Source organism: Mytilus edulis, chromosome 1, assembly GCF_963676685.1.
Source record: "Mytilus edulis chromosome 1, xbMytEdul2.2, whole genome shotgun sequence".
NCBI lineage: Eukaryota > Metazoa > Mollusca > Bivalvia > Mytilida > Mytilidae > Mytilus > Mytilus edulis.
In genome coordinates this window covers 107,365,742-107,390,964 of record NC_092344.1, presented here as the reverse complement: position 1 = coordinate 107,390,964, position 25,223 = coordinate 107,365,742, and the positions used below count along the sequence as shown (strand labels likewise).

The window sequence follows — 25,223 nt, the reverse complement described above, 5'->3', positions numbered from 1 at the left end:
TATGTATTTATGCATTCTTTGCTTATAAATTATGTTTAGGTTGAGAGTTCCTGATTCAAGGTGCAATCACTGAGAAAAACGGCTTCGGATGCACAAAATTTATGCAGTGTTGAATCACTGAATCATTATACAACACAATATTTTTTCTCTCGATTTTCATGTACCAGTACCTCCATGTACAAGAACAAAGTAAAATAAAAATAAATGATGCATTCTTAAAATCTGCTAATCACAATTGAAAAATAACCTCACAGAGAGGGCGATTTTGCACAGAAATATTAAAATTACTGCATACAGAACCAAACAATGTTCATTGTTGTTTTTGTAAAAGAAAGATGAAAGATACCATAAGGACATTCAAAGTCATTCGTCAAAAATAAACTGACACGGCTATGTCTAGAATAAAAGACAAACAGACAAACAACAGTATAAAGAACACAACTTAGAAAACTAAAGACTGAGCAACACGAGCCCCATCAAAGAGGGGGGTCTCCATAACAGCAAAACAGTGAATTGATTTGGTGAAAAACAGATAACAAGGAATTGAAAAGGGATAATAACAGATAACAGTAATGAAATATGAAAATAAATCTGTCCAGGACCAATCCAGTAGATGACTCGTAGATCTTTGTATATAACTTGTGGTATGGACCTAGAAAATTTGTATAAACAAGAAGTTTCGGCCGTTGAGGCAGTTCTGCCTTGGTTGATTATTTTCCGTAATTTGTACAATAAGTTATAGTATGGATGTTGAATTTTTCTGGACGAAATTACTAGTTTCTGATTTTGATATAGGGATATTTTTAATCTAGGGCATTTGAGGGATCAATTTTTAATGATTTAGGTTTTTTTATTTAATTTTTGAAAATAGTGCAGCCAGTGACACTTTATTATCAATTTGATTTTTAGATTATTTTTTTTCTTCTGAAAAGCAAGATATATACTTTACAAGTAATAAAAAAATCATTGATGCACAATATATTTTTTTAATTTAATGACCTCATGATAAAACTTACTTATAAAATACAAAAATACCCAGATCAGTGGAGACAGGACATGTAACTGAAACACGCATGCCAGTTGTGGTTATTCTGATAATAGAAATTGACTCAAACGACAATTCTGATAGTATAATAGAAATTGGACCTAGTGAAAATTGGATGACACCAAGCGAATCACCAATCATGTATCTTATGTGAAATAATAAAATATGGAAAATTAGGGTACAGCATTGGAGAAGCTGTAGGATTTTATAAAGCGTATTTGTCGAAAAATTAAACTGAAGACACATCTGTATTTGCATCAATGGTTTCTGAGCTTCAATTTTCGCCATGTGAAGCAGCTAAAAAGCTTTTAAAAATATGGTAATCAGGGTTCTCTTTCATGTAAATGAAAAGAGAGGGAGTAGCACTTATAATATAAATGCTAAAAGAAAAAGATGTTGTATAATTCTCAAAGCCATAATTCAAACCCACACCACTTAGTAATGTAAAACAATTCAAAGGAGAAAACTAACTGCCTAATTTATCCACAAAATAGTGAACGAGAAACTTAGTAACACAGTAACAAACTACAACCACTGAATCCAGGCTCCTGACTTGGAAATAGGCACATACAGAATGTGACTGCATCAACTTTAGCATGCTAGTTGGTGACCAATCCTCCCCTAATCAGGAACAGTGGTGTAATAGTACAACATAAAGATTATTATGTGGTCATTGAATAAAAAAATCTATAGGGTGTACCAATGCCTTTTTTATATCAAAATCCATACTTTAAGTTATTGTACAAGTAATACGTGAATTATAATTTGTACAAACTGCTACATGTTCACAGACGATGGAATTTATTACAAAGGATAATGATAATATATACTGGAATGGTCTTGGGTCCAATTGATTTTATATGTTTATGTGATGTATGTTACTGAAATTCTTCTGCAAATACAGGGCCACCGGATATTACCAGTAGAAAGACCCCAATAGATATACATTGTAAGAAGATGCGGTAAGCGTGCCAATGAGACTATTATCCATTCAAATCACAATTTTCAATTATCTTCAATTTCGACGGAAGATTGGCTGTCAAAATGCTAACATTCCAATTTTCAATAACAGTTAACAGCAAATAGATTCTCACAATAACAGATAACAAAATAGATAATAGTCCTATAACAGCTAACAAAGAATAAGACAATAACAGCTAACAGTAAATATATTTTCAAATAACAGATAACAAAGAATTAAAATGCCCCATAACAACATAACAGTTAAACCCCTTGCCCCCCTCATCAAATACAGGGGGTGATATCAGGGTTTTCCCGCGGTGATATGGCGCTGCAGTAACGTTGTTCATTGACCTGGATTGGGTAAAAAAAAGATAATCGCTTACCTCCCAAAATGTTAACTTTGTTCATATGATGCAAACATATGAAAGTAATGTTTAAAAGTTCACATCATCCTTTTTTCTGTTAATGCATACAACTATGTGTATGCTTTTACGAGCTGATTAAATTTAGGACCAGTTTGTGATGATTTTCAACTTATGTATCTACATTCTATAAATATTAGTGTAAAAATATCAAACATAACTGATACGCATGTTGGTATCATATTTATAGTAGGACTAGCTAACAGATGATCATAACAACAGGTTTCTGACCATTTATGCAATGAATATTGAAAGGAAGAATCAGTCTTTCATTTCGGCAGTGCTATACAAATTGTGTCAGTATAAATGATGTTTTTAATTGTTTATAGTTAATAGTTACTTAAAAATGGTACTTCAAAATGCAAACTCAAAACGACTACGATATATTTACAAGCACCTGATGGTAAGCTGTTCGAATGATAGGTTGATGAATATTTCTTCCTTACTTTTACTTCAAAACATATATAAAAAAACGTTATCAAAGGTACCAGGATTATAATTTAATACGCCAGCCGCGCGTTTCGTATACCTAAGACTCTTCAGTGACGCTCAGACCAAAATAGTTATAAAGTTGAAGAGCATTGAGTACCCAACATTCCTAAAAAATGTGCCAAATACGGCTAAGGTAATCTTTTCCTGGGATAAGAAAATCCTTAGTTTTTCGAAAAATTCAAAGTTTTGTAAACAGAAAATGTATAAGAATGACCATATAATTGATATTCATGTCAACACCGAAGTGCTGACTACTGGGCTGGTGATACCCTCGGGGACGAAACGTCCACCAGCAGTATATAAATTGAACCATAATAGGAACAGACATTTTGTAAGAACAGAAAGTATGAAAATCGACACTACATTTTCATTTTGTTATTTTAAACTATTTTTGAAACGCATTTTCGGCACCATGTTTATTCTTTTCATTTTTCTCCAAAAAAAAATGTGCGTTAACGTCGAATGTGTGAATGATAGATATACCGTATATCGATATGTGTATTGTTATTTTTTTTGAATGATTAACTGGAATATATACAAGTCATCTGGTGAAAAGTTTTTTTATTTGCAATCATACCAATCGATGTACGACTTTTGAACAGCGGTATTAATCTGTTGCCTTTATTTATATACCATATATCCCATGTTTGTACTAATTCGACGAGAAATAATCCTAAAACAATTGAACATTATGTTTTTTGACGTATACCGTGAAATAAAGAAATCCCAGGACTAGAACCGTAGTTATAAAGCGATACATACTCATGAAATCAGAGTGTCTATTACAAATGTAAATAATGACCACAATCTATATGACAAATACAATATAATCAAGAGAATACTATATGCGATAAATGCTTGTTTAAAATATCATTCAGATCAAATAAAAATATCATTCAAACGTGAATCATTTAGCACCAACATTACTAATCAGCAGAACTATCACTGGATTCATCGTTCAGGTTTTCTTTTTCGCTTTTCCTGGTTTTGTCAGATTGTTTTGAGGACTTTTCGATAAGATCTTCATGCGATTTTGTGATATATTGATCATCGGAATCCGATATTTGTTCATGATTGCTAGACAAAGAAGCGTCTTTGATAGTCCTAGGAGGGTTCAAAGTTGCCTTTAGCATTTCTGTGAGTTGCTGAATGTCATTGCTGTCCTGTGTTTCTGAATCCAGTTGCATGTGTGCTGCAGATTCCAAAGCTTCATCAACGATTTTATGGGATAGTTCAGCCGCATACTTCTCTTCTGGATGGACTATTTTTGGTATATTAGTTTTTGAATTAGACAGAGTTTCACTCTTATCATCTTCATTCGCTTCCTCTTTTGTTATTAATTTATCTACAGGAATTTCTTCCGTTTCTTTTTCTTGTTTGTCTTTTGTTATTTCACCTTCAATCGAATTCTCTGTTTTATCTTGATTTACAATACTACTTTGACTAGTACTTTTAATTATTTTTTTCTCTGGTGTCTGTAAAGAGCCACTGCGTCGTTTTAGATCATTTACATCTTGGGTTTGCAAGGAAATTCTACTTCCCTCTCCCGTTTGATCTTTTTGCGATCTAGATATAGAAGCTACACTTCCTTTTACCTCCTGAACTGACGTCTGTAGAGAGCCACTGCTTCGGTTTATATCATTTACTTCCTTTGTTTGTAAAGAAATCCTACTTCCCTTTCCCGTGCTGTCTTTTTGTGATTTAGATAAAGAAGATAAGCTTCCTTTTATCTCGTGATCTGCCGTCTGTAGAGAGCCACTGCTTCGGTTTATATCGTTTACTTCCTGGGTTTGCAAAGAAACTCTACTCCCCTTTCTCGTTTTATCCATTTCTGATTTAGATATAGAAGCTACGCTTCCTTTTACCTCGTGAACTGAATCCGTTTCCTCTGCTACATTTTCTTTTTCCTGAAATTCTTCACTTTCTTCTCTCTGTTCCATATTCGGTCTTTTTTCGTCTTTTCCTTTCAGACTTTGGGATTTTAGAAATGAAACAAAATTTGTGTCTTTGTCTTCATCGTTTTCGTCGTTGTTTGTTTCATCGTTGTCGCTGTCCACGTGTTTCGTTTCAGAGGTATCGAGTTTTGCGGTTGTGCTCTGCTCACCAGCTTGACTATTTTCTCCCTGTTCATTCTCGTGACTGTGGCCATCCTCTTTATCGAGGTCGTCCTGACTACTAGACTTATGCAGATAATTGATAATTTCCTGTCTCCAAGGAACTGGATTTTTGTCCTTTTCAGTACTTGCTATCCTATCAAAAGTAATTAAATATAAAAGTTTCATATATGAAGCTCTCGGGAAGTTAATTCTCTTCTATAACAAGTTTCACGTTTTCAGTTTTTTTATCAAGTGGGCACATTTTGAACTATATTTATAACGAGTTGTTTTAAAGGAACCTTAGCACAAAGAGTGTTGACGCTTGAAAATTGTTTTGCTAAATCTTTCATGTACAACAATATTCTGATTATATTGTTTTTGTATACCATCTTCTTTTCAATGAGAGAAAATGGATCGTTTAGATGTCATTGTCCTTATCTCTCATAATTGTGCATGAAAAAAATCGAATTACAATCCTTATGTTTTTAACAATTAAACAAACAGAACGAATGCTTCAATGTATTTGACCAATTAATTAAAATATTGTTAACATATAATGTTACCATTGATCTGTAGTTTCAAATATCCATTTCATGGTATCATTCATGTTCAGGACCTCAAATGACTGTATCAGTTGTAAAAATGTTTTAAACATATCACCTATCTTTTCTCTGGCAGCAACGAACATCTGAAAAAAAAGCATAAAAATATCGATATAGAGGACACTTTTGATAAATTTGAGAAGTAGTTAGTTACATGTAGTACATGAGAGTGTCTACTTTAGCTAATTGAAGTAGTTTTGGAAATGACGAGCCTGACAAAGTAAAATTGAAAAAAAATTCACAAAGTTAACAGATTCTTATACTTTACATTATTTTCAGAATATCTTTTCTAATTCATGACATAACTAACAACCATAGAATACAGATAAAATTCTTTATTTTAAGAAACAAAGACTCTGCATTCGTTATTTCCTTGATATATTAAAAATGTTCACTGATTTATTAATACTGAGATTACCCGTAATAGTTGATGTTCCCGGTTAGTTATAAGAGCATCGTTAAAGATTTTATCATTTTCTGGTCTTGACAATCCCATCTGTAACCCTAGTTGTGTAATGCTTCCATTTTTACCAAACTTATCGATTAGTAACACAAATGTCTGGTCAGATACTGGCGATGGTTGTTCTGTAACAAAAATGTATTTCAAATTCAATAAACAATGTATATGTAAAACAAATATATTTATATAGTTGTTTACCGCCACTCTGATAGAAACACGTTTATTTAGTGGTCATTTTCGTTTCAAGTCCTTAAGACCATTGTAGTTGTGTTTCTTTTGTTTTTGCCTCTTTGGTATCGTATCTTTCCTCTCATATTTACCCAGCTTTTCCAAGACAATGATTACGTTGCATTTCGCTCCCCTAAACGTATGAAGATGAGGTGCACTAAGTGTTCTCACTCTTATTTGTTTGTTCCTTTGATCTTACGTAAGACTGATTCGATTTTTAGTGTGTTATACAACTTACCAACATCGGACGGCTGCAGTGATGGTCCTGTTAGTTTACTTTGTGCCCATGCATAAAACCTATCTTGTCGGTCTTCATTCTTGTCCAACCTACAATATTTTAATACAACGTAGAATCAAATAACAAGACAATTCTAGTCCCTTAAGGTTTATGTACCCTTCTGTAGCCATTTTTGTACGAATTTTTCAAACCTCAATTGTATCAAAACTAAAGATATAATAAATAATAGAGATAGGCCATTTAGTACATGTTCCAAGGGGAAACTTGATGCAAAGCATTATTTTTTACTGTTTTGTTGCATTTGATAGAAAAAGAGGACTTTGTGGCAAATAAATCAAGATTTTTATAGAAAATCCACAGCCTTTAATACAGATATTTTTGTTATAAAATTTGAAACATAAATTACTCACTTGATTTTCTATGATGTGCTAGTGTTTATTTTGTACAAAAAGTTCTAAGTAACCTGTAAATTCCAAAACACCTCGTGCTGAGTCACTAAAGTCGAGCGCACCCTAAAAGGTGTACTTGATTTTGGCCATATTTATAATTGTCTTAACCAATAACTACATTTATAAACTTGTTTTAAGGAAATCAATGCTAGCACTGCATGCAATAATCCTATATCAATCAGTCATCAAATTGACAAATATGAGAGTACAAGGATAAAGGCTGTGGATTTTCTATAAAAATCTTGATTTATTTGCCACAAAGTCCTCTTTTTCTATTAAATGCAATGGAACAGTAAAAAATAATGCTTTGCATCAAGTTTCCCCATAGAATATGTACAAAATGGCCTATCTCTATTATTCATTATATCTGTAGTTTTGATACAATTGAAGTTTGAAAAGTTCGTACAAAAATGGCTACAGAAGGGTACATAAACCTTAATTAAATGACACTTTTAAAAGTGTTTGAATCATCTTTCACTAAGCTTCAAACAATAAGGTTTGAACGTAAAAACATTGAAATTATAAGTTACCATATTTGTAGTTCTTTTTGTATTTGTTGAACAAGATCTTCTCTGTCAATCCTGTGTAGGGCCGAGACAAGGTCGTCTACTCCGTAATCTACTCTATGTTTACTAGTATCTCTCCATAGCTGTAAAACCTATTTAAAAGGAAATAATACGTAATTGCCAACACCACATAATTTGTGAATACATGAAATGAAACAAATAATATGTTAGAAGCCTTCAAATATAAGCATGTATAAGCATATAAGCGTGAATTTCTCGCTACATTGAAGACCTGTTGGTGACCTTCTGCTGTTGTTTTTTACTATGGTCGGGTTGTTGTCTCTTTGGCACATTCCCCATTTCCATTGTCAATTTTATAGTTTCAAGTTAAGATGGTGTGGTAAATTATGTCTGTGGAAATTATTAGTTTTGTGTTGAAACAGGTGGATTATGAGGATTGTGTATTCTAAAACATAACTGAGTAAAAAACGACGATATTATAATGTTTTTGGATTTGAAACGATAAAGTACTATAAATAAAGTTATCATTAAGATAGCGAGACAAGGATAAAAGGCCAGACATATATCTAGAGGGCAGCTTTAGTTCAGTGTCACTTACATAGAAGTGTTTTTAAAGCAGCATAAAAATCATACAAAAAAGGAGGAAATCGTGTTGGTTTTTTACTGGGAAAAATCATATTTAGAATTGATGATAATGGTAAAATGTCTCATTGCCAAGAATTCATTTCTTTGAAGTTTTTAAAAAAATTTCGAAAAAAGAATTCATCTAAGATGGAAATGATTGACCGCAATATTTGTTTTTATTTTCTGAACCGATTTGAAAATCAAGTATATTTATATTCATATCAAAGTCAGAAATAACTAAGTTTTAATATACGTTGACAATAATACACATGAGTGGTGTCTTTCGGCTGCTTTAGTATTCATATGTTAATATTTGTTCCTTTTTTTTGCATTCAGTGATCATTCCTCACCTTGAATCTTTTGTCAGGATCAGACAGTTTACTATTTGTTCGGAAATTCTCCACAGTACGAAACGACAAGCCTAAAAGAACTGCCACTTTGATCCATTCGTTCTCAAGATTTTTAGAAAGCTGTCGTAGCAAACTATCTGTAGTGAAACCTGAATATGATAGAAAGAGAAACAATTTACAAAAGATAGCTTAATATATATATGGTCTTTTTGTTTTTGGGAGAAAATCGAATTGTTTTTGGAACAAATTACTTCTCCAAACTATTCGTGCTGTTCATCACGCAGTCATTCAACCAATTTAAACACTGCAATATATTTTAACAATCTTTTGTTTCAATTTAATGTTGTTTTTTTTTTACAAATACCTTGATGTTATCATCTTTTATAATAAAAATAAGGACACGTTTAATATTTCCAGACCAAATGAAATGGATGTTAGCAACCATAGATTAACATATGGCTTTCAACAATGATCCACATCCTTCCCGTATAATTAATAAGCCTCTTCGTGACCTACCTGGAAAGGATTCATCGTTAAGTGGTTCTAAATCTTCAACAAATGGTGTCCCTGTCAGTCTGAATGGCATGGAAACTAAACCCTCCTCCTCCTCTTTCCCGTCTTCTTTATCTTTAACTTCGTAAATATCAACCGAGGCCGCGTTAAAAGCATTATAGTCTGACATAGTCACTTGGAATTGTTGACAGTTTTCTCTTTTGGGATGAAATTCAAGTCTTGTTTTGGGGAACCCAGATACAGTCTTAACATTACCACTGAGTCTTAACATATATTTGGTGCCCGGAATACTTTCAAACTCTCCCGAATAACTTGGTTTCTGGTCTAAGTAGTTTTTGTTAATCCAGAAATTCATTCTGTCCGCCTTTCTCCTCTTAGTTGTACATTCAATAATAACGTGGTATACGTTTTCACCAACTGGTTTCACCAATACTAAAAACAAGGTAAACGTTTTCCGCATTGATGCCCTCCTACACAGTTCTGATGTTTCTTTTATTACTGCTTCTTTCGATTTGTTCCTCTTTGCTTCACTAGCTACATATCTAATGACAACGATAAAAAAAAGTATAAACGTCATTTCTAAAGAAAAGACGTAAGATGTAGGATTGAAACAAGAAAACAAACTAAACACATTGCATGCATAATTTATGTTAACTTGTATTGATTGGTTTTTGTCAAATTGAGATGTACTAGTACTATAAATCCCCGGTATTCATCAACTTAAAATTCAAGGAAAGCGCTTATTTTGGAAATGTTAGATTTATTTTCCAACATGACTGAACAATGACATACTTCAACAAAATAATTCGCCCAATAACATTCGTCTATTCTTACTACAACTATAGTCAGATGTTTCTCTCCACTGGGATTCAGTTAAACTGCCTCGAAACTTACTACTTCAGTATAAGATATATGTCTACAGATGGAGGGATCATGCATATAACATATTTTTTATGAGTGAATGGCATTTCTTTTTTAACAATTTGCACGAAACGAAACATGGTGCATGATTGTATTTGACAAAAACTAAAAAACACTTTGCACTAAATCAAGCACTCTGAAGCATTTCATTTGTCCTGATTATTGAGGCACATTTTGTTTTAACATTTTCTACACATGATGCATGGTTCATCGTTTCTTACATTACCATTGCCTAGAAGTTTGGAATGACAATTCCTGTTTCCATTGTATAAGAACGATATCAATATATCGTTTATACAGAACTATCGTTGTTTGAATAGTTTGTAATGTAAATTAAAAGGGCATCGACCATTATATTTGCGGGTTCTGTTTTATATCACATATTCTGCTTAGACGACAGAAGTCAATTTAATTTAAATCTGAAAATTTTTAGTATTTAAAATGCTAATACTTAGTAATGGAGGGATATTCATTTCACACGATGTATTTATTTGGTACATAAAAAAGATTCAGATTAATTAAACTTACATAGAAAAATGTTCAACGGGTATATTTACACAACCTCTAGTGGTCTTTGGGTTGACACTGATAACTTCCCAATGATCCATATCTTGCTTTTCACCGAAGTCTGGATCTAAGAAGTATTCCGGATCAACATCAGCTCCCAGGAGATACAAATCGCCATCATTCTCATAGTCTTGAGGCAGCGGAACACGGAGGTTAACTGTCTTGCGAGGTTGTTCTATTTTGTCATGGGTCAGATCGTAGAAATGTCCAATAGATATTATAGAATCGATATTCTTAGGATGGTAAACAGGCGTCGGGATTACCTTCAAATTAAATTAAACTGTGTTATAAACTGGTGAAAAACATAAAAGACCTATGGGATAAAAAAAAAAAAAGAAAAAGATGAGCGATCACCTGACTGTTTAAGAGTTCGTTAATACAATAACCGATTGCCAATGAGACAACTTTATACCTATGTAAAATGAATTAAACAATTTCTTCATATTCTCGTATATTCTTTTCTATTAAAGTCATGTAAGATGACAAAGCGATTTGCAAGGGGAGGCACATTATGTAAAATTGTTCTGAATGGTGGAAAATCAGAAGCTTGCAACCATATTTTTTTTTAAATTATTTGTTCTACAAAAAGAAATGTCATGTACATTTGTAGGTAATTGTCTCCCTCTATAATTTATAAAAAGAAATGCTATATAGGTCTGGGGGGGGGGTCTAATTTCTCTTTAAAAAACGAAGACTAATATTTTTCGAATTAAATTTTAAAAGACTTATACAGTCAGAACTCTTACAGTAGCAGCAAATCAATCGCATATCAAAAGTTCAAGTGTCTATTCACCTAAATACCTAAAAACCTAAGGGCTACATACATATCCTTCAGACAAATAACTAATGCAAAAGGACTTACGGCCAGACACACATACAAATGATATATACAACAAAAAGGTTATGGGGCACATGCAATCAACTATTGACCCACAATAGTTAGTAAGTAATTATTTATTATAGTGACATGTGTATCATTACATATACATATATACAAGTACAAGTACATGTATATAGCAATTTGATATTTACACCCGGCCCGCTTGTACCTTTATGTCAATATTGCAGTATGGTTATATCATATGCAAAAAAACGGTAAAAGTTTCAAAAAAGAAATACAGAATTAGACGTGATTTTTTTTTCTATAAATGAATGTCATTTTTTTTAATTTTGCAGATGAAATTTCATAGTGTGATCATAGTCATCATATCAACGGTTAAATTGTAAAATAAGATTTAACCAAATGATTTTTTTCTACTTTTAGGTGCCCATTTTTTTTTTTTTTTAGATAAGTGAGAAAATAATCAAATAACATATATAAACCACAAGGTTACACAACAATAGGAAATTTTCAGTACTGACGTAGGTAGAAAAGTCCCAAACTATAAAATAGAGACACTAATGCTCTTCGAAAATGAGAGGGTATAACAACAATGTAATAGCAAAGTATTATAATTACATACTTATTTACATCTTTTATTTTACCCACGTCAATAGATACTATTTCACAACATGGAAGTTTCACTTCGTTATGAAATATCAAAATCCAATTAAGTATCCATATGTTTCATTAGATAAGTGATTAGATAACGTTGTTGGACGGAGTCTGACGGCATTCCTTTACACTTCCTCACAGGTATAAATAGACAGGTAAACAAATCATTTCTTCACGAATGAATTACTTCAATATAGATATTCATATATATATATATATTTATTTGTGTAGATTGTCAACATGAGACCTTATCACGTTATCTAGGGTAAGTAAAGCTTATCTATATTAACTACACTATTTAAGTGCACTTTAAGTTCATTTTAATGTAATGACAATATATAATGGAAACAGTATGCAAACTTATTTCCAACATGCTACTATCGCTTTAGCCTGACAAGAAAAGTTTCATTCATTCGCCTTGTAAATTAATCATATCATCAACCCTGAGCATCAACCCGTCATGATAAACTTTTTATATAAGCGTAACGAACGGCCCTCGATAAAAGATAACTATATTTTACCAAATCATATCTTTAGCCCAGCTATCAATATCTTTTTTTCTCAAATAATCAAAGTAGTCTTTACTATTCTTCGATTTCCACGGTAGCAGTCACAAAAGCAGGTCCATACTACGTTGATCCACATTTTATGAAGCTTTATTTGAATTTACATCAACTATTCAAATCAGACCGTATTGAATATAACGACAGAGATGCACAATCATTATGGTATTAGGTTTGCGAGATTTTTCAAAATGTGGTATACTTTTTGGTCAACCGAATTACGATCTTATTGTATTTTTTGGTAATATTGACAATATTCCTTTAAAATGAAAAAAAAAGAAAGAAAAAATCTAAATGACAGTAGTTATCATCTTCAATAAGTGAAATATTTGGTAAAACACAGTCAAATATTGAGAAAAAGTTATGTGTTAGATGTGCATGAGGCAATGGAAAGTAACCAATATATTATAAAGAAACACTTTTTTATTGAAATATTTGGAATTATTCAAAATGTTTATTTTAAAAGGACAAATCTCTGTTGATCACTGGCACACATTCTACGTATATCTAACGTCAACCAATCTATTGTAGTAATGTTACAATATATAAGCCATATATAACCTACCTCTAGCGAAACTGAGCCCTTTGGGTCATCGAACGTGTTTTCCAAAATAGATATCTTTATAAACTTGTCCACAGACGATGATAGTTCTGCTCCTGACCGACCAATGTGAAAGGTCTCCTTTCTAGGGAAGGCTACCAGATTGAAAGATCTGACATGTGTTATATCTACCTCTGTAGTACAAATCCATTTCAAACGACCAGGCGTCTTCTAAAATTAAATAAAATTAAAAATGTAATGTTTCATTTCTATCCTGATAAATTGACGACTTTTTTATGACAATTGGTACTTCTTCTTTTCTCTCCTCTTTTGAGGTTTCTTCCTTCAAATTTTGACAGTACTTTGTCTTCCTCAATGAATTCTAATCTCGTCTTTTAACAAGTATCCCCCCATCTTTTGACAAGCATATTTCTGTGGAGAAAATATATTACTAGTATCTCGTGCTGTTTCTCCAGTAATCCTTTATCCTGTTTCTTCATTATTCATATTTTTCTTATTTTATCTTTTGACATGCTTTCCTCCTCTATTTGATCAGCATTCGTACTAAAACCACTGACATGTGTGTTACCTTACTCATCATTAAACAAACCTTCGTTCAACATCTTTTTGTAAGCCTTCATTTCTAATATTTTTTTACAAGTATTCTTTCTTGACAAGAATATTCATCTCTGCCTCTAATAAGTAATCTTACCTCATCTTTTAAACGTGTTATATCATGTTGTCTCATATTTTCTTTTACTGTTGGACAAGTGTCAGTTTTCATAAAAATATCTTCAAAAGGATCTGGGAAATCATATAGCGGTACTTCTAGTAAAACTTTAGCTTTTGTGCTCGTCTCAGATGTAAGGAACTCAAATGTATCACTGATTAGAAGCTCTTTCTGATATGGTTTCAATATAGGATGGCAGAATTCTGGACGAACACGGCGACATATGAAACTAAGGGATTTTAATGGGAATGTTGGCGGAGTATGTACTTTAAGATCCGCTTTCTCTAACCAATATGTCTTATTAGGTTCTAATTCAATACACTGTATATGTATATCTCTGTAATAGAAAAAATAATATTATACAGGTATGGTTTAGTTTCACTTATTATAAAACAAAATAAAGGAGAAAACAAACATCCACCATTCACCAACGAACGTGGATGCAACATGTATTGGTCATCGAACTGTCTTCAATAACGAACAGAAATACCGGCATGATAAAATTAGAAAATATCAAATTAAACCGCAATGCGGGGAGAGAGCAACCAAAAACAACCGCTGAAATCATGTCAGAATTACAGGCTTCCGACTTGACGCGGACACATTGAGAATGTGGCGGGTTTGTTTGTGGACGTTGGCTCAACCCATAACCTTGGACAGCACAACATAGAACAATCTCTCAAAATCAGTTGGAAGGACTTGACCCATGAGATCGACTCGAAGCAAAGCAATAACTACAGAAAAACGCAAAAGATTCGCAGTTACTGAAATCGAGTTAATTATATTTAATCGTGTTTGTCCGGATAAAACACTACTTAGTATATATACATTCAGTGTATGTAAAACACCATAAACAGTCTGAAAAATGCTGTAAATGAGATAAGCTGGAGCTTCTGCGATGCAAGAAAAAAAAGAGTTCACAGTACCGACATCGTGTAGGACCATATGTTTTAATAACTATAGTATAGCAATATATATTTATTTATATTTTAAACTATAAAAAAAAAAAACATCAATGTTGTTACTACAGATAAAGAAAATATATAAAGAATCTACTACGGCGTTAAATTTACTTAAGTAATATTTTTGTATGAAGGATATTTTTTTAGAGGAATTGATACATATTTGACCCCCACCAAACACACTAGCTTTGAAGGTGTTGTTACTTCTTGGAAAACAAATTATCCAATTTCATTATGTCGATCTGTTTTGACCTATGCATGTAAATAAAAACATGAACGGTTCTGTATCTTCTGACTAGCTTACAAATATCTGAGTGTATATCCTAATAATTCTTCAAATAATGAATACATTTGGGAAGCATTTTAACAATTGGACATTGATAAGATAACACCTATGGTGGAAAACTCACCCATTTTTTACTCCAAGTAGTGTATATTCAGAATCTTTCAAGATTTTCTGTACCTCTGGATTATTTGCAGATTTCAATGGCGTAAACCCTTTCTAGAAAGAGAGATTCAAAGTAATGAGCAAATAATATATAGAATGAAATTCAAAACAGTGTGGCTGTGGCCATTGATTGACACATTAAATTCATCCATTGACTGGGACAATTTACGCGAACGTTTGTATGTAACGACCACTGTTCACGACGTACCTACGATAGACATTTAAACTGTGGGGTCACCAAAGGTTTCTTAACGCCTTTAATTATAAAATAATTCGAAAAATTAATCAGGAATAACCTTTATGTTTTGATTTATACAATTGATATAAATCAAAACATCGTGATATTCCTGATTGATTTTTCGAAATACTTTATTAAGGTGTTGAGGACCTTTGGTGACCCCATAGTTTAAGTGTCTTTAAAAAGTACACAGTGAGCAATGGTCGCTACATACAAACGTTCACCTAAATTGTCCCAGTCAATGGATGAATTTAATGTGTCAATCAATGGCCACAGCCACACTGTTTTGAATTGCATGCTATATACATAAACAAAGACAGTATAAATATATAGTTATTTCAAAACAACTTACGGCTTCATCCATTTATTCCCGAGTTCTCAAGTTTTCTTCCCTCTTCCTCTTTTCCAAATTGGATGTATTCATTTCGTGTCATCGCAAAGTTGGTTAATTTACAGTACACTCCAGTTTAATCAATTCAAGTCCCCAAATAATACCAAGTTTGAAAAATATCCTTGTTCCGGAACAAAGTATATTATTGTAATAGTTACAGTTCTTTTGGATCTTTTCATTGACAAGTAAATATAATTTATCATTTATTTTATAAGCTAGCTTATATTTATTTATTTCAGAATTTTTTTCTCCGTATTAACAATTTTTATTTTCAAATCTAAGACAATTTTCAATTTTTATAGTTATAGATCCCGTCACTACTCATAGATAAGCTCACCTTATTTTTCTCGAAAGCATTAGCACCACAAAATACAAGAGTATCGACAGCATTTAGTTTGTTCCTATCAGCAGCATAGTGCAATGGGGCACAGTCATTCTACAATTAATAAGATAAACACATTTTTAAAAACTATTCTACAATTATACTGTTTTATGGATAATAAACAACATTAAAATTTGATCTTTGTATTTTATTCTAAGGTAGTTCAAACGTGTTGGATTATAAACCAAAATATGAATGTTTAATTCTTTGCATCAAAAACCAAAATATATATCAAATTAAACATAATATGTAAAGAAACATTAATCTAAATATTTTTTTTATAGCGTCTAAGTAAAAAAGAAAACAACGTCATAAGATCCTTTGACTGTACCGTCTCTTGGTAGGCTAACAACACTCTGTACTTACGACACTCTTCAGTTGTACCGATGTTTGGTAGGCTAACACCACTCTGTACTTACGACACTCTTCAGATGTATCGATGTTTGGTAGGCTAACAACACTCTGTACTTACGACATACTTAAGTTGTATCGATGTTTGGTAGGCTAACAACACTCTGTACTTACGACACTCTTCAGATGTATCGATGTTTGGTAGGCTAACAACACTCTGTACTTACGACATACTTAAGTTGTATCGATGTTTGGTAGGCTAACAACACTCTGTACTAACGACATACGTAAGTTGTATCGATGTTTGGTAGGCTAACACCACTCTGTACTTACGACACTCTTCAGATGTATCGATGTTTGGTAGGCTAACAACACTCTGTACTTACGACATACTTAAGTTGTATCGATGCTTGGTAGGCTAACAACACTCCGTACTTACGAGATACGTAAGTTGTATCGATGTTTGGTAGGCTAACACCACTCTGTACTTACGACACTCTTCAGATGTATCGATGTTTGGTAGGCTAACAACACTCTGTACTTACGACATACTTAAGTTGTATCGATGTTTGGTAGGCTAACAACACTCTGTACTTACGACACTCTTCAGATGTATCGATGTTTGGTAGGCTAACAACACTCTGTACTTACGACATACTTAAGTTTTATCGATGTTTGGTAGGCTAACAACACTCTGTACTTACGACAATCTTCAGTTGTATTGATGTTTGGTAGGCTAACACCACTCTGTACTTACGACATACTTAAGTTGTATCGATGTTTGGTAGGCTAATAACACTGTACTGACGACAATCTTCAGTTGTATCGATGTTTGGTAGGCTAACAACACTCTGTACTTACGACAATCTTCAGTTGTATCGATGTTTGGTAGGCTAACACCACTCTGTACTTACGACACTCTGCAGTTGTATCGATGTTTGGTAGGCTAACACCACTCTGTACTTACGCCATACTTAAGTTTTATCGATGTTTGGTAGGCTAACAACACTCTGTACTTACGACATACTTAAGTTTTATCGATGTTTGGTAGGCTAACAACACTCTGTACTTACGACAATCTTCAGTTGTATTGATGTTTGGTAGGCTAACACCACTCTGTACTTACGACATACTTAAGTTGTATCGATGTTTGGTAGGCTAATAACACTGTACTGACGACAATCTTCAGTTGTATCGATGTTTGGTAGGCTAACAACACTCTGTACTTACGACAATCTTCAGTTGTATCGATGTTTGGTAGGCTAACACCACTCTGTACTTACGACACTCTGCAGTTGTATCGATGTTTGGTAGGCTAACACCACTCTGTACTTACGACATACTTAAGTTGTATCGATGTTTGGTAGGCTATCAACACTCTGTATACTTACGACACTCTTCAGTTGTATCCATGTTTAGTAGGCTAACAACACTCTGTACTTACGACATACTTAAGTTGTATCGATGCTTGGTAGGCTAACAACACTCTGTACTAACGACATACTTAAGTTTTATCAATGCTTGGTAGGCTAACAACACTGTACTTACGACATACTTAAGTTGTATCGATACTTGGTAGGCTAACAACACTCTGTACTTACGACATACTTAAGTTGTATCGATGCTTGGTAGGCTAACAACACTCTGTACTTACGACATACTTAAGTTGTATCGATGTTTGGTAGGCTAACAACACTCTGTACTTACGACATACTTAAGTTTTATCAATGCTTGGTAGGCTAACAACACTGTACTTACGACATACTTAAGTTGTATCGATACTTGGTAGGCTAACAACACTCTGTACTTACGACATACTTAATTTGTATCGATGCTTGGTAGGCTAACAACACTCTGTACTTACGACACGCTTAAGTTGTATCAATGCTTGGTAGGCTAAAACACTCTGTACTAACGACATATTTAAGTTGTATCGATGCTTGGTAGAAAACAACAATGTGTACTTACGACATCTTTAGACTGTATTGATGCTTGGTAGGCTATCAAGGCTTACACGATACTTAGTAGGCTAACAACACTCTGTACTTATGATACCCTTAGACTGTATAGATGCTTGTGAATCTAACAACCCCCTTTAATTACGACATCCTTAAACTGTATCGATGCTTGATAGGCTAGAAATCCTCTGTACTTATGACATACTTAAGTTGTATCGATACTTGGTAGGCTAACAACAATCTGTACCTACGACATACTTAAGTTGTATCGATACTTGGTAGGCTAACAACACTCTGTACTTATGACATACTTAAGTTGTATCGATACTTGGTAGGCTAACAACACTCTGTACTTACGACATACGTAAGTTGTATTGATGCTTTGGTAGGCTAACACCACTCTGTACTTACGACATACTTAGACTGTATCGATGCTTGGTAGGCTAACAACCCTCTGTACTTACGACTTACTTAAGTTGTATTGATGCTTGGTAGGCTAACAACACTCTGTACTTACGACACTCTTCAGTGGTATTGATGTTTGGTAGGCTAACACCACTCTGTACTTACGACATACTTAAGTTGTATCGATGCTTGGTAGGCTAACAACACTCTGTACTTACGACACTCTTCAGTGGTATTGATGCTTGGTAGGCTAACACCACTCTGTACTTACGACATACTTAAGTTGTATCGATGCTTGGTAGGCTAACAACCCTCTGTACTTACGACACACTTAAGTTGTATCGATGTTTGGTAGGCTAACAACACTCTGTACTTACGACACTCTTCAGTTGTCAGTTGTATCGATGTTTGGTAGGCTAACAACACTCTGTATTTACGACACGCTTAAGTTGTATCAATGCTTGGTAGGCTAAAACACTCTGTACTAACGACATATTTAAGTTGTATCGATGCTTGGTAGAAAACAACAATGTGTACTTACGACATCTTTAGACTGTATTGATGCTTGGTAGGCTAACAACATCTTTAAACTCTCTGCATCTCCAGCTTCTGCCACGTAGTGTAAGCAACTTAGGCCCAACTGTAAAAAACATACGTAAACTGTATAGATAATTTTAACAAATAGGTATAAATAGTCGTAAAAAGTACCAAGACTATTCGGTCGAATCTTCCCCCTCCCCCCCAAAAAAATTAATAAATAAAAATAAAAATAAAAACAACCTAAAAAATGTTAATGAACCTTTTTATCTCAAAAACAAATCAAATACAGTTGTTATATTGTTTGTGTTTGCTTGGTTGATTTATTAGCAGATTTCAATTAGTCAGTTGTATTGCTGTACGTTTGTTCGTCTTTTATTTGGCGTCGTAATTGATATTATAAATATCTTGACCAGTTAATCATACTTAAATTTTGTTTTTAATATAAACAGTATATAGGGGAAATTAATCAAACCTTCATTTCTTTCCTTTAAATATTTAACTACAGGTTTGCAGTATAAATAAATCAAGATTACAAGAGTTAGATTTTTATCTTAGGTTGACATATCTTTGGCTTAACTAAAGTCCTACATGACAAAATATTAGATAAAACATTACGTTTTTTACCTCCTTACCAATATTTGGTTGATTTAAATCAATGTATTGAATGGTTAGAGATCACAAAAAGTTTGATCAAAACTAGCTTACTATGAGCAAAATATAGGCAATTTAAGTAAGAACATTTAATTGATATAGAGTGAAAATAGCACTTTACAAATTAGTTGGAGTCCGCTGCACTTTTCTGGGAGTTTGAACCTTAGTGCTGCATTAGAAAATATTTAAGCAGCTAAAATTCAACAGGAATAAAAAAGAATGTGTTTAAATTGTTAACGATGAGAAGATCTAGTCATGGCACACACCTTGTCTTTTAGTTTTGGATTAGCACCTTTAGACAACAGTATCTTCTGCATGGTATAGTTTCTTCTTTGGCATGCTTTGAGTAACGGTGTCATCCCATCTTTCTGAAAACAACCAATCAGAACTGTTCTTATAAAAGTCAAGTTGAATCGTTTGCTCATCATCTATACTTTTCAATATCCTATCAATGACTTGCTTTTTGTATGGTTTTTTTTCTGTACATGTACTGATTTTGTTGCATAGATGGAAACCCCATAGCCTTTGTTTTTCGGTTTCTATATCTGTAAGTTATACTTAAAAACAATTTCATTGAAAGGTGATGCAGGTTGAACGATGTTTTGTCTTTATGGTCAAGATATATTGCACACTTTTCAATCATGCCTTTCAATAACCATTGAAGCATTGTTGTGAATTTCAGGGAAAAAAAGTTTCCATTGATGAGGTTTTATAACAACTGAATTTAAAGAATAAATCTCACCTTGTTTCTGAAATTAACATTTGCTCCCTGTTCCAAAAGTTTTTCCACACTGCCCGTTTTGCCTTTACATACAGCGAGAAGTAACTTTTCGTTAAGGGTTTGTATCTCGTACATTATGTATCAATATGTATATATGTCTTCATGCAGATACTGACGACCTAAAATGAGTTCAAACAAAATTTGAATTAGAAATAAAAATGACTTTAAAATTGTAGATAGAAACTTTTTGGAAACCAATAATGTCCCCTTTTGGTCTTTGGAAATTATACAGGAACTTCTCATAATGAGACTGAAAGCTTAAATAAGCCGTAACATTTACCGTACGCTATAAAGATGATGGTCTCTATCTGAATAATCATTAATCTAATCACACTGAACTTAGAATACAAGGTCCAGTATTGTTAATATAAAAGTAGTATGACGGCATAAAAGACAATTGTCCTATAAGACCAAAATGACGTTGATGTTTTTTTTATTAGTAAATGGTAGCTTTGAACTAGCTGTCAGAAACTGCGAGTACTCTCAGATCTGTACTTAGTGTCTTTTTGTTGTTGCGATAAACAAGTACCCGGCCACGTCCACTTTTTGTATTTGTTAGATGTATTTCTATGTGTATCCATCTGATGAGTTAAGTCTTTTTCGACTGATTTTTATAGTTCGTTCTCTTTTTTTTTTGTACTGTTACACCACTGTACAAGGTTAGGCGAGGGTTGAAATCCCGCTAACATGTTTAACCCCGCCATACATATTCTGTATACATGTACTTGTCCCAAGTAATTCAGTGGTTGTCGTTTGTTGGTGTGTTTTATATTTGTTTTTCGTTCGTTTATTGTACAAAAATTAGGCCGTTAGTTTTCTGGTTTGAATTTTTATAGGACCATACATTTTTAAAGGTGTTCGCAACTTTTTGGGCCCAAATTAGGGGCATTATGTTTTTTGGCCTGTGTGTCCGTTCGTCCGTCTGCCCCGCTTCAGTTTAACGTTTTTTGTCAAGGTAGTTGTTGACGTAGTGGAAGTCCAATCAACTTGAAATTTAGTACCATGTTCCCTATGATATGATTTTTCTAATTTTAATGTTAAATTAGAGTTTTGACCCCAATTCCACTGTCCACTGAACATAGAAATTATATTTTGGGTGGATCATCCTTGTACTATGGAACACGTTCCTGTTAACATGTAGTTGTGTTTTAATCTATTTTTATCAAGATCAGTGTAATAGCTATATTTAAAGACTAATAAGTTTACATGGATGTTTATATCTTGGCTTTGATCTAGAAATTTACAATAATGGCCTTTTATCACAAAATAAATTGTTTTAAAATTTCCATTCTGAGCTTTCCATTTCTATGTAGTAAACTTCCAGCAGTGCTTGTATGTGAACTTTTATTACATCTCCCAGTATATAATAAACAGCATGACATGTTTTATTTTGTCATCAAACTTCTATCGCGTTAGGTAAGAGTTTTAAGCCTGTTTCACGCCTGTCCTATTGTGTCTCTGCTTCCGTATTATCCAATGTCAGATCGTATCAGGGAACAACAATAAACAAAAAGTAAAGCTCAATATTTGATTGAGATTAGAAAGATCCATTGCGTGACTTGGACGCAGGTTGATAAATCAAAAATATTGGTATTTGTAAAATGTCTGATTGCTTAAATAAATCAAATGGACACATATATAACCTTGCATGTGTTAGAGTAAAACAAAGATTATATCTTGAAGGAAATATTCTGAGGAAATATTTCATCAACATTTGTAACTTTATATGCCTTTAGCTCACTTTACTTTTTGTTAAGTGTTATGTACGTGCAGAGTTGATTAAGATACAGATTAAAGATGTAAAACAAATTAATAAACAATCACTTTGATGCAATGTTTTACAGGTAGATATATAAACAACTGACTTACCTGAGTGTCTTATTCTTTACCGTCACCAAAATAAATTGTCACAACACAGCACATCTAAAGGTCGATAATTTAAACTCCATAGTTTTATTCAATTTTTCAAAAGTATGCTCAATACATCATACAAATGATACGCTTTAAATTGCACTATATATGTTTATTTAAATTATCGATTTAGGAAATTTGATATTGGTGTGGACTTGCGGGTAGACACACTTTATAAATTATAGTTTATTTGCAAGAATGACAAAAGCAGGACTAATAAACTGTGTAAACTTTATAAAGGATATTAATTGTCTTACAAACCAATCAACTGATTCAAGTTAAAGTTATAGATTAGCTAACTTAAAATTGGACATCCCTCTGGAAGCCTATTTGGCTACATATATACAAATAATGTCTTAACAACCATTTTATACATTTAAATGAAAAGCGAAGTCCAAATATTTTTACGTGATATTAATCAAGACCCGGAAGTATGACTGTTCCTTTGATGATTACAGTGCTGATATCAACAAATTTGAGTTTAACTCCAAACTAATTAATTAATTGTTGCACTTGGTAAACTGGTTAAAGAAGAGATAATGATACAGAAAAGAAAGAGATAAAATGGGGTAAGTTTTTATTTTACCATTTATTGTGCACAGGTGCTTGGGGAATGCATGCATCCCCCTTTTAAAACATTCATTTGAAATACAATTTCTTGAAATCTTTAGCAATTTCACTTACCCCCCCCTTTTTAAATTTTTTTTTTTTTTTATACATATTCTTACTACAACATTTATTTTTAAATTTCTATGGCAATACAATATCCGGTACCTGTTTCAATTGTTGGACGACCGGTAATTTCAAAACTGCAGTAAACACTAAATTACTTTTTAATGGTTCGAGTTAAAGTAATGTTGATTTACAAAAAAATAAAAGACAACGGTTCAGGATTAAGAATAACTAATTGTTTGTTACCATCAATTTCAAATAATAGGATACACGAATATATATAATACTGTTCAAATTTTTTCGTGTAATTAGTATGAAACAATGGAATGATTGCCAATCTGTTTTTGCGACATTCATGTTGCTTTTATTTCTTTTGTTTTCCGTGAGGTGCAAATGACTTTTATGTCCCATTAAGAACAGCTTTTGAATGCATCGACAAAAAGGTTGTTATTGTCATTGCATTTACAGTTTTTATTGCAATAATATTGTCAGATTTTTTACGATCGTATTGTCAGATTTTTTAATTTCGTACTGCCAGTTTTTGTTGCCGTGGATATTGTCAGTTTTTTAGGGTCATGTTATAATTTTTTAGTGATTTTGGCCATGGTATTGTCAGCTTTCGTTTCCATAGTTCTGTGAGTTTTTGTTGCCATGTTATTGTCTGTTCTTCTAAAACCGCAAAAATAAAAATAAAAAAGGTCGTAATTTGGTATCACGTCGTCGTCGTCGTTGGGATTGATTTTTGGGAGTTTTGGTCCCAATAGTATAGGAACTAGGGGCCAAAAGGGTCCAAAATTAAACTTTGTTTGATTTCATCAAACATCGAATTATTGGGGTTCTTTGAAATGCCGAATCTAAACATGTATTTAGATTTTTGATTATGGGCCCAATTTTCAAGTTGGTCCAAATCGGGATCCAAAATTAAACTTTGCTTGATTTCAACAAAAAATAAATATATGGGGTTCTTTGATATGCTGAATCTAACCATACATTAAGATTTTTGATATTTCGGCTCCTTTATCAAATTGGTACACATTATGTTCTAAAGGGTCCAAAAATGAACTTTATTTGAATTCATCAAAATTGAATTCTTTGGGTTCTTTGGGTTCTTTGATATGCTGAATCTAACCATGTATTTAGATTTTGGATATTGGACCATAATAGGTAAATGTCCAATTTTTTTTTAAAGTTCTTAGACCACATGCATTCTGTGTCAGAAACCCATTCTGTGTCAACTATTTAATCACAATCCAAATTCAGAGCTGTATCAAGTTGAACGTTGTGTCCATACTTGCCCTAACTGTTCTGGGTTCGACCTCTGCGCTCGTATCAAGCTGCGCCCTGCGGAGCATCGTGTTTGTTGTTGGCATGGTATTGTCATTTTTTTTGGTCATGATATAGTAAGTTTTTCTTCTATGGTATTGTCAGTTTTTTGGGGGGCATGGTATTGTTAAGATTTTTGGCCATGGTATTGAATTTTTTTTGCCATGGTATTGTAAATTTTTTTGGACATTGTATTGTAATGTTTTTTTTACATAGTTATTTCAGTTTTTTTGCCGTGGTTTTGTTGTATTTTTTCCAACAATATTGTCAGCCTTTTGGGGCCATGGTATTGTCAGTTTTTCTTCGACTCATGTTTTGTTGGTATGTTTTGCCTCTTCAACTTCAGTATTTAACTTGCACAATTACGAAAAGCTTTATGTTAAA

At 33.0% G+C, this 25,223-nt stretch overlaps 2 protein-coding genes across 2 annotated transcripts in view; one reads left to right on the top strand and one right to left on the bottom strand.

Annotated features, from left to right (window-relative positions):
- Positions 1–3,683: 3,683 nt before the first annotated feature.
- Positions 3,684–22,993, bottom strand: LOC139517235 (uncharacterized). The gene is made up of 16 exons (XM_071308059.1): positions 22,803–22,993; positions 20,895–21,052; positions 20,419–20,520; positions 19,503–19,601; positions 16,203–16,301; positions 15,199–15,290; positions 13,809–14,163; positions 13,121–13,327; positions 10,459–10,760; positions 9,013–9,551; positions 8,497–8,645; positions 7,526–7,653; positions 6,547–6,635; positions 6,039–6,205; positions 5,582–5,706; positions 3,684–5,172 (listed from the first exon to the last, which is right to left on the bottom strand). The coding sequence occupies exons 2-16, from the start codon at positions 21,006–21,008 to the stop codon at positions 3,849–3,851; spliced, it is 3,891 nt and encodes a 1,296-aa protein (XP_071164160.1). The 5' UTR covers positions 21,009–21,052; positions 22,803–22,993; the 3' UTR covers positions 3,684–3,848.
- LOC139517234 (uncharacterized) overlaps positions 22,757–25,223 on the top strand; it is a 39,822-nt gene continuing 37,355 nt past the window's right edge. The window contains exon 1 of the mRNA XM_071308043.1: positions 22,757–23,413. Within this exon, the coding sequence (XP_071164144.1) occupies positions 23,409–23,413 (5 nt within the window). The 5' untranslated portion in view covers positions 22,757–23,408. The remainder of the gene's footprint in view (positions 23,414–25,223) is intronic.

Bases quoted from the DNA above. Each gene is read 5' to 3' on its own strand.
- LOC139517235 (XM_071308059.1), bottom strand. From the start codon at position 21,008: ATGTACGAGATACAAACCCTTAACGAAAAGTTACTTCTCGCTGTATGT. The intron at 16,302-19,502 runs GTAAGTACACAT...TATTAATTGTAG, and splicing joins CAATACAGTCTAAAGATGTC to AATGACTGTGCCCCATTGCA. The intron at 9,552-10,458 runs GTAAGTTTAATT...CGTTGTCATTAG, and splicing joins CCCGTTGAACATTTTTCTAT to ATATGTAGCTAGTGAAGCAA.